The 16,272-nt window shown below is 40.6% G+C and overlaps 2 protein-coding genes across 7 annotated transcripts in view; one reads left to right on the top strand and one right to left on the bottom strand.

Annotated features, from left to right (window-relative positions):
- The window catches only part of TRAPPC11 (trafficking protein particle complex subunit 11), a 41,694-nt gene extending 39,650 nt beyond the window's left edge, over positions 1–2,044 (bottom strand). For 3 of the 4 annotated variants that reach the window (XR_013345957.1, XM_077815516.1, XM_077815518.1), the window contains exons 1-2: positions 1,952–2,044; positions 334–557 (exon numbers count right to left, since the gene is read on the bottom strand). Coding sequence is in view for 3 of the 4 variants with exons in the window: in XM_077815516.1 (XP_077671642.1) it covers positions 334–537 (204 nt within the window). In the remaining variant the exon portion in view is untranslated. Of the gene's footprint in view, positions 1–333; positions 1,536–1,951 lie in introns of those variants that run through there. The other variant, XM_077815517.1, reaches the window with a different exon arrangement.
- A 224-nt stretch (positions 2,045–2,268) lies between these two features.
- Positions 2,269–14,532, top strand: RWDD4 (RWD domain containing 4). 3 transcript variants are annotated; one of them, XM_077815514.1, is made up of 8 exons: positions 2,269–2,454; positions 5,498–5,578; positions 7,617–7,722; positions 7,826–7,970; positions 10,910–11,027; positions 11,471–11,520; positions 11,676–11,678; positions 12,952–14,532. In XM_077815514.1, the coding sequence occupies exons 3-8, from the start codon at positions 7,697–7,699 to the stop codon at positions 12,982–12,984; spliced, it is 375 nt and encodes a 124-aa protein (XP_077671640.1). In that variant the 5' UTR covers positions 2,269–2,454; positions 5,498–5,578; positions 7,617–7,696; the 3' UTR covers positions 12,985–14,532. The 3 variants fall into 3 exon arrangements, with proteins under 3 accessions (XP_077671640.1, XP_077671638.1, XP_077671639.1); XM_077815512.1 differs by having other exon boundaries at positions 7,613–7,722; XM_077815513.1 differs by lacking the exon at positions 5,498–5,578 and having other exon boundaries at positions 7,613–7,722.
- The last annotated feature ends 1,740 nt before the right edge of the window (positions 14,533–16,272 follow it).

The following is a 16,272-nucleotide window of genomic DNA, read 5'->3' as shown; positions in this document are numbered from 1 at the left end:
GTTTCACTGCAGAGATTCAAGTAGACTGCATATATTGTATTTTGCTCTGTCTCACCCAAGCAGCTGTTTTAAAAAATTTCCGGAACATCTAAAAAATGGATATTTGAAATGAAAATGAAACTGTTCAAATTTTTGATTTAAGACTGATAGTGCTCCCTTATCATGCAATGTTTCCAGATTTCAATTAACTTTCTAATAGTTAATTTATTCTGACTGAATATTTACACAGAATAATCACAAACAGCAAACACTTTACAGTAAGTCATTTTATAGTTTGCATAATATGTTAAATGTATTTTAAGTCTTCATAAGAAAACCCCACAGACTATATACCTTTGTTCTGCATTTTGGATATTCATGGTCACCAGGAAGAACTTTGAAAGAAATTGGTACTCGGTCAGCTCTCCTGTTTGCACAAAAGGCATCCCAAACTGCACGATGAACAGCATTATATACTACATCCAAGCCAGTGAGGGTTACAAAGGCCATAGGTCGACAACATAGTTCCACAGGGAAGTCCCACTGTGTTGGGCTCATCTTGAAGTTTTACAGAATGCCTGAAAAACAAGAATACTCCCTATTTCAAATCCCCTTTCAAACATGCAATTTCTGATTAGACACAAAAGATATCTTTTTGAGAAAAATGCACTAAACTAGTCTTTTCACTTAAGATTCAAGATAAATCCAGCCTGCTCACTCACCTTAAAACTTATTTGGGCAAAGGAATACAGGCAATTTTAAGATACAGGGATTTAAAAAAAAAAAACAAAACAAAAAAACACACTCCAATAAGAATCAGCCAATTTTTTTGGAGGGTGGGGAAGAACCAGAAAGGGGAAAAAAACCCACCAAGTGCATCTCAAGCAAGATCAAACTTTTCTGTTTTTATTCATACTGCTCAGACACTGGCACTATTAGCGAAGTTGTGAGCCAAAGGGCCACTAACTATAGGCATACAGATAAGCTCATCAAGTACCCTCCTACCCCAGATGTAGATGGGGCTGCAACTGGAAGTTGAGGAGGTAAGTTGGGGCTGGTTTGAGAACTCTGATGGTCCCAGTCCTGCAGTTGTATCTGCATAAACAAACCTATTAGCTTGCAGAGCCCAGGTTCTACTCAGGCAGAGTCAATTACAGGCTAGGGCTTATATCTGTTATTACTAGAAAAAGCAGCCTGCTTAAATAAGGTTTGCATCAGCCACGTACTGTATACAGCAAGAAGCATGTTCTTCCTCACTGTGACATTGTCATTTTTAGCACCCTCATGTTTGATGCAAAAACAACAAGGAGTCCTTGTGGGACCTTAGAGACTAACAAATTTTTTTGGGCATAAGCTTTCGTGGGCTAAAACTCACTTCACCAGATGAATGGAGTGGAAAATATAATAGGATTACATACACACACACAAAGATGGTCCCTGCTCTGAAAAGCATGATGTCTATAGACATGGTGCATTGGGAGAAATAGGAATAGAACAACAGTACGGACTGTTGTTTAATTTATATAAATTATATTAAGGAATCATGTTTTCACTGAAGGAAAAGTGTGTTTTTTGGGCAGTGGAGCTTGACCCCAGGCATAGCCCAACCTGCCAGTAACGGACATACGCGGGGGCGGAGAGGGACAAAGCGTTTCTTGAGACCTAGCATTATGTGCCAAAAGCTCAGAGAGCGAGTGATGAGCAGGATAACCAGCAGCAGCTCCCGGCGGGAGAGGCACCACGTCCTATCTCCCCCTCCCCCCCACGCCTAAAGACCAGGCTCAGCCCCTACCGCTAGTCCCCCGCCCCCACCCAGCCCCAGCCCCTACCCAGTTCCCATGGGCAGCCCCTCCACCGCCTCTGACCCACCGCCAGCGCCAGACCCACGACGACCCGCCTCAACCCTCTTCCCCTGCCCGCCTCGGACCCTGCCCCGCCGGCCGGGCGGCCAGCAGCGGCTCCGTCCTACCACCTCCAGGGAGCGAGCTCTCCGCGGGCCCCGACCCAACGGCGCCGCCCGCAGCAGAGGCCGGCAATCAACTACTGAGCGGCAACAGAGATTGAGATTCGCCTCCGGAAGCAAGAGCATGAGGATAGGAGAGACAGTCCATTCCACCAATCAGCGTTGCCTGCTCAACGACAACGTCAAATATTGGGTCTCGAGAACCGTCGTAGGAGCCAATGAGAGAAAGAGAAAAGAGGCTCGGTCACAAGATTTAGCCAATTGATGAGCGGGAGTGATGACGCTATGGAAGAGAGCCCAATCATAGCGCAAGATAGGTAGTCAACACAGCAGCCCTGGCGTGGCTAGGGGAGTCAGTGAGGGTCGTGGTGACGGTCCACTGCGCGTGCGCGCTGTGTTCGCGTGTGGTTTCTGGATCGGGTACCGGTTGCTGCACTCTGTGAGAATCCCTGGGCTGAGGCCGAGGCGGGGGCTGCCGGCCCGGGGCCATGGCGGCGAACGAGGACCAGGAGGTGAGACACCGACCCGGCTTCTCCGCGGCGGCAGCAGCCGCTCAGCCTCACCGCGCTCTGGCTGGGGGTTGCGGGGGTGTCTCTGGGGCTGTTGCCCGCCCTGCCTGGCCCGGGAACGCGGGGGCTGTTGCGGGACGGAGGCTGCCCCCTCGCTCCGCGATCCAGGGCTCCGAGGTCTCCGGCCCGCCCTGCTCGGCCCATCGCGGCGCTGACCGCTCCTCCCGGGATCCCGGGCTAGTTTTTAAAACCTAACTTGGAAAGATGGTGCAAAAATAAATCAGTAACGTTAGCAGAAACCACACCTGTCTCCTCCCAGAGTTTTAGCTAACACGCTCCAAGAAGAGTCAGCCGACGGCGTCCTCTACTAGTAACCTAAAGCGTTCTGGCGTGCACTTTTTCCTTACTCTTTTTTATACGGGTTTCAGAGTAACAGCCGTGTTAGTCTGTATTCGCAAAAAGAAAAGGAGTACTTGTGGCACCTTAGAGACTAACCAATTTATTTTAGCATGAGCTTTCGTGAGCTACAGCTCACTTCATCAGATACATACCGTGGAAACTGCAGCAGACTTTATATATACACAGAGAATATGAAACAATACCTCCTCCCACCCCACTGTCCTGCTGGTAATAGCTTATCTAAAGTAATCGTCAGGTTAGGCCATTTCCAGCACAAATCCAGGTTTTCTCACCCTCCACCCCCCCACACAAATTCACTCTCCTGCTGGTGATAGCCCATCCAAAGTGACAACTCTTTACACAATGTGCATGATAATGAAGTTAGGCCATTTCCTGCACAAATCCAGGTTCTCTCACTCCCTCACCCCCCTCCAAAAACCCACCCCCATACACACACAGACTCACTCTCCTGCTGGTAATAGCTCGTCCAAACTGACCACTCTCCAAGTTTAAATCCAAGTTAAACCAGAACATCTGGGGGGGGGGAGGAAGAAACAAGAGGAAATAGGCTACCTTGCATAATGACTTAGCCACTCCCAGTCTCTATTTAAGCCTAAATTAATAGTATCCAATTTGCAAATGAATTCCAATTCAGCAGTTTCTCGCTGGAGTCTGGATTTGAAGTTTTTTTGTTTTAAGATAGCGACCTTCATGTCTGTGATTGCGTGACCAGAGAGATTGAAGTGTTCTCTGACTGGTTTATGAATGTTATAATTCTTGACATCTGATTTGTGTCCATTTATTCTTTTACGTAGAGACTGTCCAGTTTGACCAATGTACATGGCAGAGGGGCATTGCTGGCACATGATGGCATAAATCACATTGGTGGATGTGCAGGTGAACGAGCCTCTGATAGTGTGGCTGATGTTATTAGGCCCTGTGATGGTGTCCCCTGAATAGATATGTGGGCACAATTGGCAACGGGGTTTGTTGCAAGGATAAGTTCCTGGGTTAGTGGTTCTGTTGTGTGGTATGTGGTTGTTGGTGAGTATTTGCTTCAGGTTGCGGGGCTGTCTGTAGGCAAGGACTGGCCTGTCTCCCAAGATTTGTGAGAGTGTTGGGTCATCCTTTAGGATAGGTTGTAGATCCTTAATAATGCGTTGGAGGGGTTTTAGTTGGGGGCTGAAGGTGACGGCTAGTGGCGTTCTGTTATTTTCTTTGTTAGGCCTGTCCTGCAGTAGGTAACTTCTGGGAACTCTTCTGGCTCTATCAATCTGTTTCTTTACTTCCGCAGGTGGGTATTGTAGTTGTAAGAAAGCTTGACAGAGATCTTGTAGGTGTTTGTCTCTGTCTGAGGGGTTGGAGCAAATGCGGTTGTATCGCAGAGCTTGGCTGTAGACGATGGATCGTGTGGTGTGGTCAGGGTGAAAGCTGGAGGCATGCAGGTAGGAATAGCGGTCAGTAGGTTTCCGGTATAGGGTGGTGTTTATGTGACCATTGTTTATTAGCACTGTAGTGTCCAGGAAGTGGATCTCTTGTGTGGACTGGACCAGGCTGAGGTTGATGGTGGGATGGAAATTGTTGAAATCATGGTGGAATTCCTCAAGGGCTTCTTTTCCATGGGTCCAGATGATGAAGATGTCATCAATATAGCGCAAGTAGAGTAGGGGCTTTAGGGGACGAGAGCTGAGGAAGCGTTGTTCTAAATCAGCCATAAAAATGTTGGCATACTGTGGGGCCATGCGGGTACCCATAGCAGTGCCGCTGATCTGAAGGTATACATTGTCCCCAAATGTGAAATAGTTATGGGTAAGGACAGAGTCTGTCTGGGAGACTTCAGGTCAGCTTCAGAGCATTTGCACTTTTAACTGAATGCTACATCAATCCAATTGTTTCTTGGGTGGCATAGTCCTAGATAGTTATCTTTGTACTTGGTAAATTCTTAAAAATATTTTAATACATTGATCATATGCAATGTACATATCATATGTGATTGTATTAATTCAGCCAACAGCATGTTATATTTTGTTAATGGCAAATACCCCGTAGAAAGTCATTCTGTGATAAGAAAAGGGAGTACTGTAGCTCACGAAAGCTTATGCTCAAATAAATTGGTTAGTCTCTAAGGTGCCACTAGTACTCCTTTTCTTTTTGCAAATACAGACTAACACTCTGAAACCTGTCATTCTGTGATAGTTACTTGGGGGTTAATAGATATTCTAGGCCCTTCTCACTTATAAAATCCCTTTCTTGTAGTTTTGTAGAAAGTAATATGGGGAGGATGGAAACATTCTTGAAACAGATGTTTGGTATTTTCTTGGGGAAGTTAATAAAGTTTTTTTTTTTTAAAAAAAGCAGGCTTCTAGAGTTCAGTAAAATGTGCCAAGATGGGGAATGGGTTTGTAGAAAGTAAATTGAATTCAGACTAGCATGGCAGGTTTGCTGAACTCACATTCCACTAACCTAAAATAGGATTATTGAACTATCAGACAAGATATCTAGACCAATTATTGCCTAAATTTTAATTTATTTTTTTAATGAAAAACAAAATGTGGATTTCTGTATATTTTGCTGACACTCATCTGTTTATACAAAGTTCAGTATCGGATTGAAATTGCTAACCTTTTTCTCCGTCTGTTCTTTTCAGATGGAGCTAGAAGCATTACGTTCAATTTATGAAGGAGATGAGTGTTTCAAAGAACTTAGTCCTGTTTCCTTTCAGTATAGGGTAAGACCACATGAAGCTTTAATTAGATGTAATACATCATTCATTTAAAGTTATTCTGCACATTGTCCATTACAAAGCATTTTCTTGAGACAGATGGTATTTCTTGAAACTACTTAGCAATAAAGGCACTAAGTACCTTTTTACATAATTTCAAAATAACTTGCCCTGAGAAACTTAAATGTAATGATTGTTCAAAAAGGTAACTGAAGCAAACATCACAATAGCAATCATCAGTAGTAACAGAGGAATAAGAAAAGTATAATTTGTCATGAAAAAACCTGAACAACTGTAATTGAACTTGTAGGGAACTAATACAGATGGAGTAAGTAAATAACTTGTGCTCCAGTCCTGCAAACACAGATTTCTTTCATTTTACTCACATGAATAGTCCTGCTGACTTTTCTCACAAGAGTATAGTTAAGTATGTCTGTAAGTATTTGCAGGTTTGGGTCCTTCACTAATTATTATGACACACAAGGTATATTGAAAATAGATCATGACATTTAAAAAAAAAATCTTGTGTAACTTTCAAAACTGAAAGTGTCAAGTGAATGCAATAATGTTGCTGAATCTTTACTGAAAGGCAAAGAAAACCAATCCATTATAATAGAAAGAATAATCTGACAGCATCAGATCTGGCTATACTTTTCATTAGGTAGAAAGTCAGTGGAATAGAGTTGAAAGGATTAGTCTGCTGTTCTCTTGAACATAGTTAAGTGTACTGCCCAGCACAGTGATTAGTTAAATTATAAAATAAGACCAAAAGATGACATGACAAAGATTTCTCAAATAGTGGCAACATGCAACACATCACTCCCGAAAAGCTTACTATGAAGAAATTTGAAACTGAGTCAATGTAAATATAAACTATATTTAATATTGAGTATATTAGGTTCCTACTGCTCACAATCCTCTTTACATAATCTTTTCTGTCCCTTCTCTTGCTCCTTCCACGTAGATCCAACAAAGCCAGAGTTAGCCTTGCAGCATGCCCTGAAAAGAATAGGCCTTGTCCACAAGAAAAAAAAAAATTCACACTTTTACTTGGTGCTTTTAAAATCACTATAGTTAGGCCAGCGAAAACCCCGGTGGGAGCATGTATAGGAATACACCACAGAAACTGAAATAAGTGGCCACAGAAGGAGTTATGCAGGTTTAATTAAATCTGTTTTAAATCACACCTTTAGTTAAAGTAATGCAAGCTTTAAATGTGGACAAGGCTTTCCCTTAGGAGTTGCCTGAGTATGATGGGCTTAGATGAACAATTTTTATTAGCTGTCTTGTTAGTTTGTCTTTATTGCCTCCCATCCCTAGAGACAATTATTGCAATTTAATAAGTCTTAAAAATCTTACCCATTACTTATGACATCAAAGGTCACTAAAACATATGTTTTTTCCCCATCATTATGCTGCTTGGTTTTTATTTAGATTAGACAGTGAAGAGAAAGCAGGTTTCATTTTCTGGTTCTCATGTAGAATGCTAAAATATTTGGATTGCAAACACTGACAGAAAATGTTTAAATTTGCACAAGCCTTTTTATAGAAATTTTAAACATCTATTGAGTTCTGTCAAAAGTTTGAGGAGTACAGGTTATACTATTGTATATCTAAATTTAAAATGACTATCAGTAATGTTTTTTCAAGCATAGTTTGATGGTTGGTTACTGTGAATAGCCATAGCCTTAAAAATAACCTGGGTAAACAAAGTCAAATGAAAGATTCACATACTAAACGACACTAAGGTTTGATGCAGTGTTTTTGTGTCTGTGTTGGTCCCAGGATATTAGAGAGACAAGGTAGGTGAGGTAATATCTTTTATTGCACCAACTTCTGTTGATGAGAGAGACAACCTTTTGACCTACACAGAAGCTCTTTTTCAGTTCTGAGAGGAAGAGCTTCTGTGTCAGTTGGAAAGCTTGTCTCTCTCATCAACAGAAGTTGGTGCAATAAAAAGACATTACCTCACCCACCTTGTCTCTAAGGTTTGATAACAGACTGAGGCTTCCCATTTTAAAGTGTTTTACCTCCTTTCAGATAGGTGAAAATGGCGATCCCAAAGCCTTCCTAATAGAAATTTCATGGCCAGAAACATACCCACAGACAGCTCCAAACATATCCATGAATGCTTTCTTCAACAACACCATGTAAGTATTTTAGTTACTTCCTCTTTCGTTTTACATGTGGTCTCTCTCTTACAAAATTCTTGAATTCTTTGGGCCTGTAATTTGATTTTATGGTCTCTTTTAGATCTTTAGCTATAAAACAAAGTATATTGGATAAATTAATGGAAGAAGTTGAAGTTAATCTTGGAACTGCCATGACATACACACTTTTTGAATATGCCAAAGATAATAAAGAATTGTTCATGGAAAATCAACCTGTTCATATTGTGGTAAGTCTGTAACTTGTGTTTTGATCTATTTTAGTTTTATAAATAGTTTCTATAAATATGAACTTTTTTTAATACAACAGAGAATAGAATGTTTAATTACTATATATTTAAACACCTCACATCGCTACTGGAAAACTTCCGGAGCATGTCTGTGAGGTGCAAGCCAGTATGCTATGTCACCAAGATAGTGGCTAGAAAAAAGTAGATGAAAGGAAGTGTAGCACAGCTCTGTGGTTGTAACCTCGAAGTTTATTTGGTGTTCAGCCACCTTACCAAAAAGTTTCTGGAAGAGAAATGAGAGAGAAGCAGTGATTAGAAACAACTCCCTAATCTAACACAGCCAGTTTGTATCCAATGGTGACTACAGAACTAGTTCAAGATACAGTTAATGAGAGCCAATGTGGGTTTTGACTTGCAGCATGAAGAAAGTCTCTAGAATGGATAAGCTATGCTCGTACTCTGAACAATTAAATATTTGAGTGAGGGAAGGAATAGCAGACACAACCAATCAATGAAATTATTTAGTGATGGAAATAAAAATATTAAATTTTGTTAAATGACACTTCTTGATTCTACTTTAAATGGCTCAGTAGTTTAGAACATGAAGCACATGGCAAGCACATTAACTCTGCTCAAAGTGATTCCATCAAGCTGGCTTGAGTGGGGACCTTCACTTTTAACCCGATCTGTTAAAGCAGCATTTCACCTGGAGTGAGAAACTTGATGAAAGTGTTTCTAGAAAGCACTTATGCACCATTTTTTATCTGCTTCATCTATAATTTTTGTTCAGAACTACATTAGAATTATCCTGTCGTAGATGTTCTGACTCCTGAGAGCTTCCACTTGAGCCAGAAAAATTTGAAGCTTTATCCTTCATATTATTCAGCCTCCTATTCAAATTTTCCATGCTCGCTGTTATTCTCTTTTGTATTAGAGAAGCCTCTAGTTTTGGGCCCCCATTGATGTAGTTTTTCTCTGTAGAGGGCCTGGGAAAGCAAGAAGCTAAATGTAGGTAGGAAAGGTTTGAGACTGGGACAAGTGGCTAATGGTATTTGTTATAAGATATTGAACCTTAGCTGCTAGATGACTAGATTTAAATCCACATACTTTAGTAGTGGCCAGAATATAGTGAATTGGTGGTCTCGTGATGGTTCCTTTTGGACAAGTGTCAATATTGGAAATACAACTATCACCTTCTGGAAGTAATTCAGATCTTTTATCCACCTTACTGAAGAGGCCAAGGATCAAATGGGCATGAGAACTAAATGGTGCTTTTGTCCTGTACTGTACCTGAGGGTTTTTTTTGTGTGTGTTAAATAAGAGTTTTCACACTCCATGACTGTCAATCTGTTTTCTTTTTGATGAGCAGTAAATGTACTCTTTTTTTGAAAACAAACAAAGGGCCTTTGTTTTTAGGCATCCCAAGAGCCTTGAATTTAACAGAGTTCAAACTCTAAGGTCTACACTACAGACTAAGGGGTGGTCTATACTACGGGGATGGGGATCGATCTAAGTTAAGCAACTTCAGCTATGTGAATAATGTAGTGGAAGGAGACATACTTAGATCTACTTACCACGGTGTCTTCACTGTGGTGTGTCTCCTGTCAATTCCCCTTGCCCTTCTCGTTGAGGTGTAGTACTGGAGTTGATGCTAGAGCGAATGGCAATTGATTTATCACGTCTATACTAGACATGATAAATCAACCCTCTGCTGGATCAATTGCTGTCCATCGATCTGGCTGGTAGAGTAGACAAGCCCTTATGCTATGTTTACACTGCTCAACTTACAACGGCGCGGCTCTGCCACTGTAACACTGTAAGGTGCGTTGTGTAGTCACCGACAAAATAAAACCACCTCCAACAAGGGGTGGTAGCTTCATTTCCTGGAGTGCGGCTCCCACCAATGAAGTGCTGTCCACACCGGAGCTTTCAGTCATTAAAACTTTTGCCATTCAGTGGGGTGCCAGTGTAGAAAGAGCCTTACATTGGTATAACTAAGTCACTCGAGGGTATGAAAAATCCACACTTCAAGTGACACAGTTATACCGACTTAACTTCCGGGATAGACAGTGCTGTGTCAGAGAAAGAGCTTCTCCCATCAACATTGCTATCACCTCTCGGGAAGGTGGATTACTATGCAGATGGAAGAGCTCTCTCCCATCAGGATAGAGCATCTTCATTAAAGTGTTGCATCAGTGTAGCTGTGCCGATGCAGTGTTTTAAGTGTAGACCTGCCCTCGGTTTGAAAATAAACTGACCAAGTTAGTTGAAAAAGTTAGTTTTTGCAGAGTTAGTTCATGTTTGACTTTGAAACTGGAATTTTAGCTCTACTTAAAGTGACAGTGTTTTGCTCAAACACATTACTGAAACCTTCCTTGGAAATGATTGTACAATCATACTGTCTTTCAATGCTAGAATCACACAGGTTCCTTCTGTAGACTCTCTCTCTGCCTTTCCATATTGGCTCTGCTATACAAGTAGCATTATAAATAGCCCTTGTGGCATTGTATATTTGTGCTGTGAATAAAGAATTGTATGAGCATGCAGGGAGTCCGATCCACACTTCTAACTCATTTCACTGATCTTTTAAACTGGTGAGTGGTACTGGCAACACCAACAGGGAACCACTTCTATCCCCACTAAGCAGTAGTCAGGACATATGCAGTTGCAGGGGTTATGGAAGTAATCAGTCTAGCTACCACAGTAAGCACATAAGAAATATTAGTACTACTTTTAAATAATTGCTGAGAACTATGATCATGGTTGTTGTGTGATAAAGCACAGGTACCTTTCAGTACTAATGTAATTTAAAACATTTGGGAGGTCTCAATAAGAAATCAAACATTTGGAATTTACCCATCAGGGTGATACCTAGATATCAACTGCCAGCTCAGTCACTGTTGGAGAGGCATTTAAATTATATTTTTTATATTTCTCAGACATCTGTAGGCAATAACATCTCAATTGGAACTCATGAAGTAGCTCCATCAAGTAAGAAAAGTCACAAAAAGGAGCAGTTGTCCAAAACCCAGAAACGAAAGCTAGCAGACAAAACAGGTTTGTGCAATATAGTCTTGAAAATGGTATAGTGTGTTCGGGATAGTTTTGTACCTTCAAAGACAGGTTCAGATACAACTTGGGTCATGAGTGAGAATGAATTGGGTCTCACCCCAGTTTTCACTTGCTCAACTCATAAAGCTACTAAACAGTTTTTCACCAGTGACAGCAGCCTGAAGCAGAAACTGTCTGGCATAGCAGTGATATGGCAGTTAGCTCTGCTTATTCACCTCAATTCCTGACTGGGGAAGTTTGCACAGAGTTGCACGCTACACCTGCCTCAAGTTAGGACTGCGAGTTCCTTGCTTTCCATGCATTCTCTTGTTGGATATTGTGTTGGCCAGACCAGTAATATGAGAGTTCAGCTTTTAAAGATATGACATCTTGCTAGAGTCTAGCTGTTGTAGTCTGAGAGCTGAAAATAAACACTGCTTCTTCTATAGATCACAAAGGGGAGCTTCCTCGAGGATGGAACTGGGTGGATGTAATTAAGGTAACATGACTGTTACAACTGTGAAATTATTGCATCAGAACATTGGTTTTTCTGCAGATGTAATGATAAATTATATTTAATCTGTCTTTTTGCTTTTCTTCCTAACAACATTTGGATTTGACTGTGGTCTCTGATGATTTTCTGTATACATCCAGCATGTAAGTATTTTCAAGTTTTAGAAATCGTTTTTAAAAAAAAATCTGCAAGAATTAGTGATTATGGTTACCCATTTCTCTATAGAGCCTAAGGATAATCTCTTATAAGACTTTAAAAATACATATTTCTTCTGAAACTTAAGATGTATCCCATGTGAAAGCATTAACTGTCTTACATTCCTCCTTTAAACTCAGGGTTTATCTTTTGAGCATTTCAAATGAAGTTTTTGAGGTGAGAACTTTCAGTATGTAATTTAGCTGTGAATTCCAGAATGCGCTGAATGTGCTGACTTCACATGGGCAACTAATAGGGATGCAGCCAGGATTTTCAGGGACCTGGATAAATAGAAGCAAGGAGCCACTTCAGCAACTGCGTTTCTCCTAAGCAGTAGCCCCACATTGTCTCCTGCATGCCTGCAACTTCTGCCTTCCTCTCCCCACAAAGAACTTTTCCCCGGCCTAATCAATATCAATTATTGATTTGTACTACTGGAGCACCTAGGATCAGGATCCCACTGTGCTAGGGGATGTACTAACAGAACAAAAAAAAGATAGATTATAAGCTCTTTGGGGCAGGGACTAACTGGAAGACAAGAGACAGATGGATATAGGCAGAATGGGGAGTACAAGGAAACAGACAGTATTGGTCTGTAGTTCCTCCATTGGCCATTTCCACCATTCTTCTGCTGGAATATAAATTAACATTGCTATTTTTAACGAGTTCTACTTTATAACAAAACATATTTGATTGAACACTGGTATGACCTATTGTCAGCATACCTCAGAGCATAGTGTTGAAACTACAACAAATGGGCCCTATCAAGGTTTTTAAACTCTAAATAATCCACTCATGACAATTTGTTGCAGAAATGTGTGGAACTGAATCTGTTTGACTTTCGAAAATGTGTTTATGGACTGGTATCAGCCTTGTCTTATTAAATGGAAACGTTCATAACTTCAGCTAATGTCTTTAATGAAGCTTAAACTCGTTCTAAGATTAACTACACTGGTTCTAAGATTAACTGTAGAATATACTGTTTTGGATGTAAAATAGTTCATAAAAATGGGAAAGCAGAGTCTTAAATTCAGATGACAATGAGTCAAATGTATAAAAGCTATAAACGATTAGTTTTATGAGTCATTTGAACTTTTTGATGCATTAGGTTGATGAGTTTGTGCTAACTGAATAGGCCTGTATGTAGTGTAAAATAGAAATATAGTTCCTAATTCCTAATAAATGCAATGTGTCTGAACATTTTTTCTTTGTCTTTTATAGTTAAGCAAAACGGGTTCTAAAGATGATGAATAATGGACTTTGATACAAGGAAACTTCACCTTTTAATACAGTGCAATTTGGGTCAACATCTTTCTCTTAATAGCTTTTTCCTCTTGTCAGAGTGGAACATTTTATGAAAGGACAATTTCCTAACTATTAAACGTGAGCACAGATGTTTATCCAGAGATTATTCTGGTATTACATTTTTCTTCACAAACAAAAACTTGCCTTAAAGGGAAGATAAGTGCGCCTTTTCTATATTGAACTTTTAGAAAGCCTATTTGGTTTCTAACTGTCGAATGCTGAAAAGAATAGTGAAATATGCAGTGTTAATTTATATTGTTTTACTCTGCAGTAAGAATATAGTAAAATTCTGTTAGTGAATCCTCTGATATTGTGACCATTTCCTGAAGTTCTCATTCCAATGGAATAAAAATATTAAAAGTGGTTAATCACTTGACAGCATAGTTCATTTAAAATAAACTCCCTTTAAATAAAGCCTTCTTGATGTGTTCCTCTACAAATGCAGAAAGGGAACATAACACAATTATATCAAAGGATTTGTCTAGACCTAGGCCATGTCTACATTGCACACCTCACAACGGTAGGGCTGTGCTGCTGCAGCCGCGCTGTTGTAAGGTAAGTAGTGTAGCTGCTCTTTGTCGCCAGGAGAGAGCTATGTCTACACTACTGACCTTATAGCTACACAGCTGTACCACTGCTGCTGCACTGCTGTAAGAGCATAGCCACTCTATGAAGATGGGAGAGAGCTCTCCCGCTGGCATAATTAACTCACCCCCAACGAGCGGCGGTAGCTATGTTGGCAGGAGAGCGTCCCACAGACATAGCTCTGCCACACCGGTGCTTTTGTTGGTAAAACTTATGTTGGTCAGGGGTTTGGGTTTTATTCCACGTCCCTGACCAACAAAAGTTTTACCAGCAGAAGTGCTAGTGGAGACAAAGCCTGAAGCTTTTGGTCCTACTTTAACTCGAGTTAAACAGCCTGCACGTGGTGGTGATGCAGCTGAGTTTCTATAGGCTTGCTAGTAACACTATTGCCTGAAATCAGAGTAAGTTTCTGGCTCTGATTTTGACTAACTAGCTCCAAGTTAAGGGTAGAGAAGGTAGCAACACGTGACGCTTGTAAATGCTAGTGCAAAAAGGACCACACACCTAGTCTAGACAAATTCAAATTGAAAGAACAAGTGGTTACAATACCAGTATGTGTTCTCAGTTCAGCCCAGTGTGCGTCTGTTGTAGTCCTCCTCGTGTATATCTTTACAGGAGATCAGGGTGGAGCTGTCCTACTGATAGTGACTTTCTGAATGTTATGACTTGTTGGCTTTTTTCCATTGGATAATCAGTAGTTTACCATGTGGATTTTATTGTATGAATTACGGGACATTGGGGGAAAAAAACAAGCCACTCTCCCATGTTGGAAAACATTTTTTGTACAGGTTTGTTGTCTTGTATCAAAGAAAAAAATCCTCTTTACTGTACTATAAATGGTAACTGAATACTAAATGCCTTAATGTCATTTAATATTTGAGATTTTGATCTTAATAAATGCTATTTATCTGCCATGGTGTGAGGCTTTTCTTGCATAATGCCTGTTATGCATATAGTTGTATATTTAGGTTTGCATCAAATTCCTCTCATTATGAAGAAAGATTCTTAAAGTTGTCAAGAGAATTCCTTTTTCTTCAGTAGGTGCACTGTATACTTTTCAGGATAATTGTTGCAGCTCCCTTCTTTAGGACTCGGTCTGTCACGCTTTTGGATGTGCAGCAATTAGATACACATTTGCTGAGGTGCATGTCATGCTCAAAGTATGCATGCAGCAACCAAAGTTCATTTAAAAAGCATACCCTGTTGCATGTAATAATCACAGCATTTAGTGTTAAGGATGCAGACTGGGTGCCTGTAGAAGACTTGGACTGAGTCATGCGTCTGAGCAGCCAAGTACTAGAGAGGTCCCCTGTAAAGACAGTAGCATAAATTAACTTTACATTTTCAGCCAATGGGCTTGTTTGATTAGTGGAAGGTATAGGTTATTGATATGCCACTAGAGGGCTTATAAACTGCAAACATGATTGCAGTTGCAAATTCCAACAAACTACTTACACTCATGCATGCTCTCCAGGAGGGTGGAATAAATTCACTTAAAATTACAGCTGTATTTTCTTCTGAAAAAGCAGTGGTATGAAACACCATTAAGTCTGCAGAAGAAAAGTCTGCTGGAAGTCATTGCTCTCTGCTTACAAGTTCTTCTGAAGAGAGGGAGGTCCAGGAGACCTATAAAAGAGTGGGATCTGACAAGTCCCTGTTCAAATAATGATTTAAGGTGTTGTACTTTGTATTGGAATGATATATAGGTCAGTGCAAACCAAAAGTGAACAGGATTTGAATGTGCAAGGTCTTTTAATAAAGGAACCACCAACCATTAGTTCTGATGGAATTTTAATCATCAGAAAATGTGGTTTTTCAGTTTTGAACCACAGTTATCAAAAATTTAAATAGACTAGATAAGATTACATCATCTGAAGAAAGCTAAGTGTTTGCAGCCATAAGTATTTAGTTTGTCAAATATATTGGTTGGCTTCTTAAACTAATAATACTTTTGTATAAGAAATCAAGCTAAGAACACCAGGAAGGCAATAACACCTTAGGAGAAGGTCCCTTAGGTGGGCTGGTATATTTCAGAGGAGGAAAAAAAACACTGCAACTTAAATCTCTCCCAGGCTCAGATGGGATTTGGCTTTTTTATTCAACAGCTCCCTGAGCATGCTGTTCATTTCCTTGGTGTATGAATTTAGTAACCATGACAATTTATCTGAATAGATCAGTTGTGGGGAGGCGGGGGGACAAACAGGAACCACCTCCTGCCTCTTCCTTTCCTGTTGCTGCACAGAAAGGCAAGCAAGTGTAGTAGAGCATGTGGCTCTGAACTGCTTGATCATCAGCTGCCTGGGCTGGCTTCTAGGGTGTGGGCTGTTCTGAAGTTATCCCAGCACTTCATACCCCAAGGAGATCTGCGACTGCAAAACAACCTATCTTCCAGCTCTATTCTTTCTACTAATTTAGTAGATGTAGCAAGCCTGTCTCTAAGACAATAGTCTGGATAAGCAACAATTCAGCCCTGTACACTTGCTGGTTTCTTGGGGGAGCTGGAAAGGTAATGTTGTTTGTGCTAATAGAAAATGGCTTATCATAGGGCTTGGAGGGAGGGGGAAGGAAAATGTATTATACAAGAGCTAAACTTGTATAACAGAAAAAGAAGCTCTGGTACCTCCTGCTGGAAAGATAGTCACTGAAAATAAG

This window comes from Eretmochelys imbricata, chromosome 4 (genome assembly GCF_965152235.1).
Source record: "Eretmochelys imbricata isolate rEreImb1 chromosome 4, rEreImb1.hap1, whole genome shotgun sequence".
Classification (NCBI taxonomy): domain Eukaryota; kingdom Metazoa; phylum Chordata; order Testudines; family Cheloniidae; genus Eretmochelys; species Eretmochelys imbricata.
The sequence above is the reverse complement of the archived record's forward strand: the minus strand, read 5'-3'. Positions and strand labels throughout refer to the sequence as shown.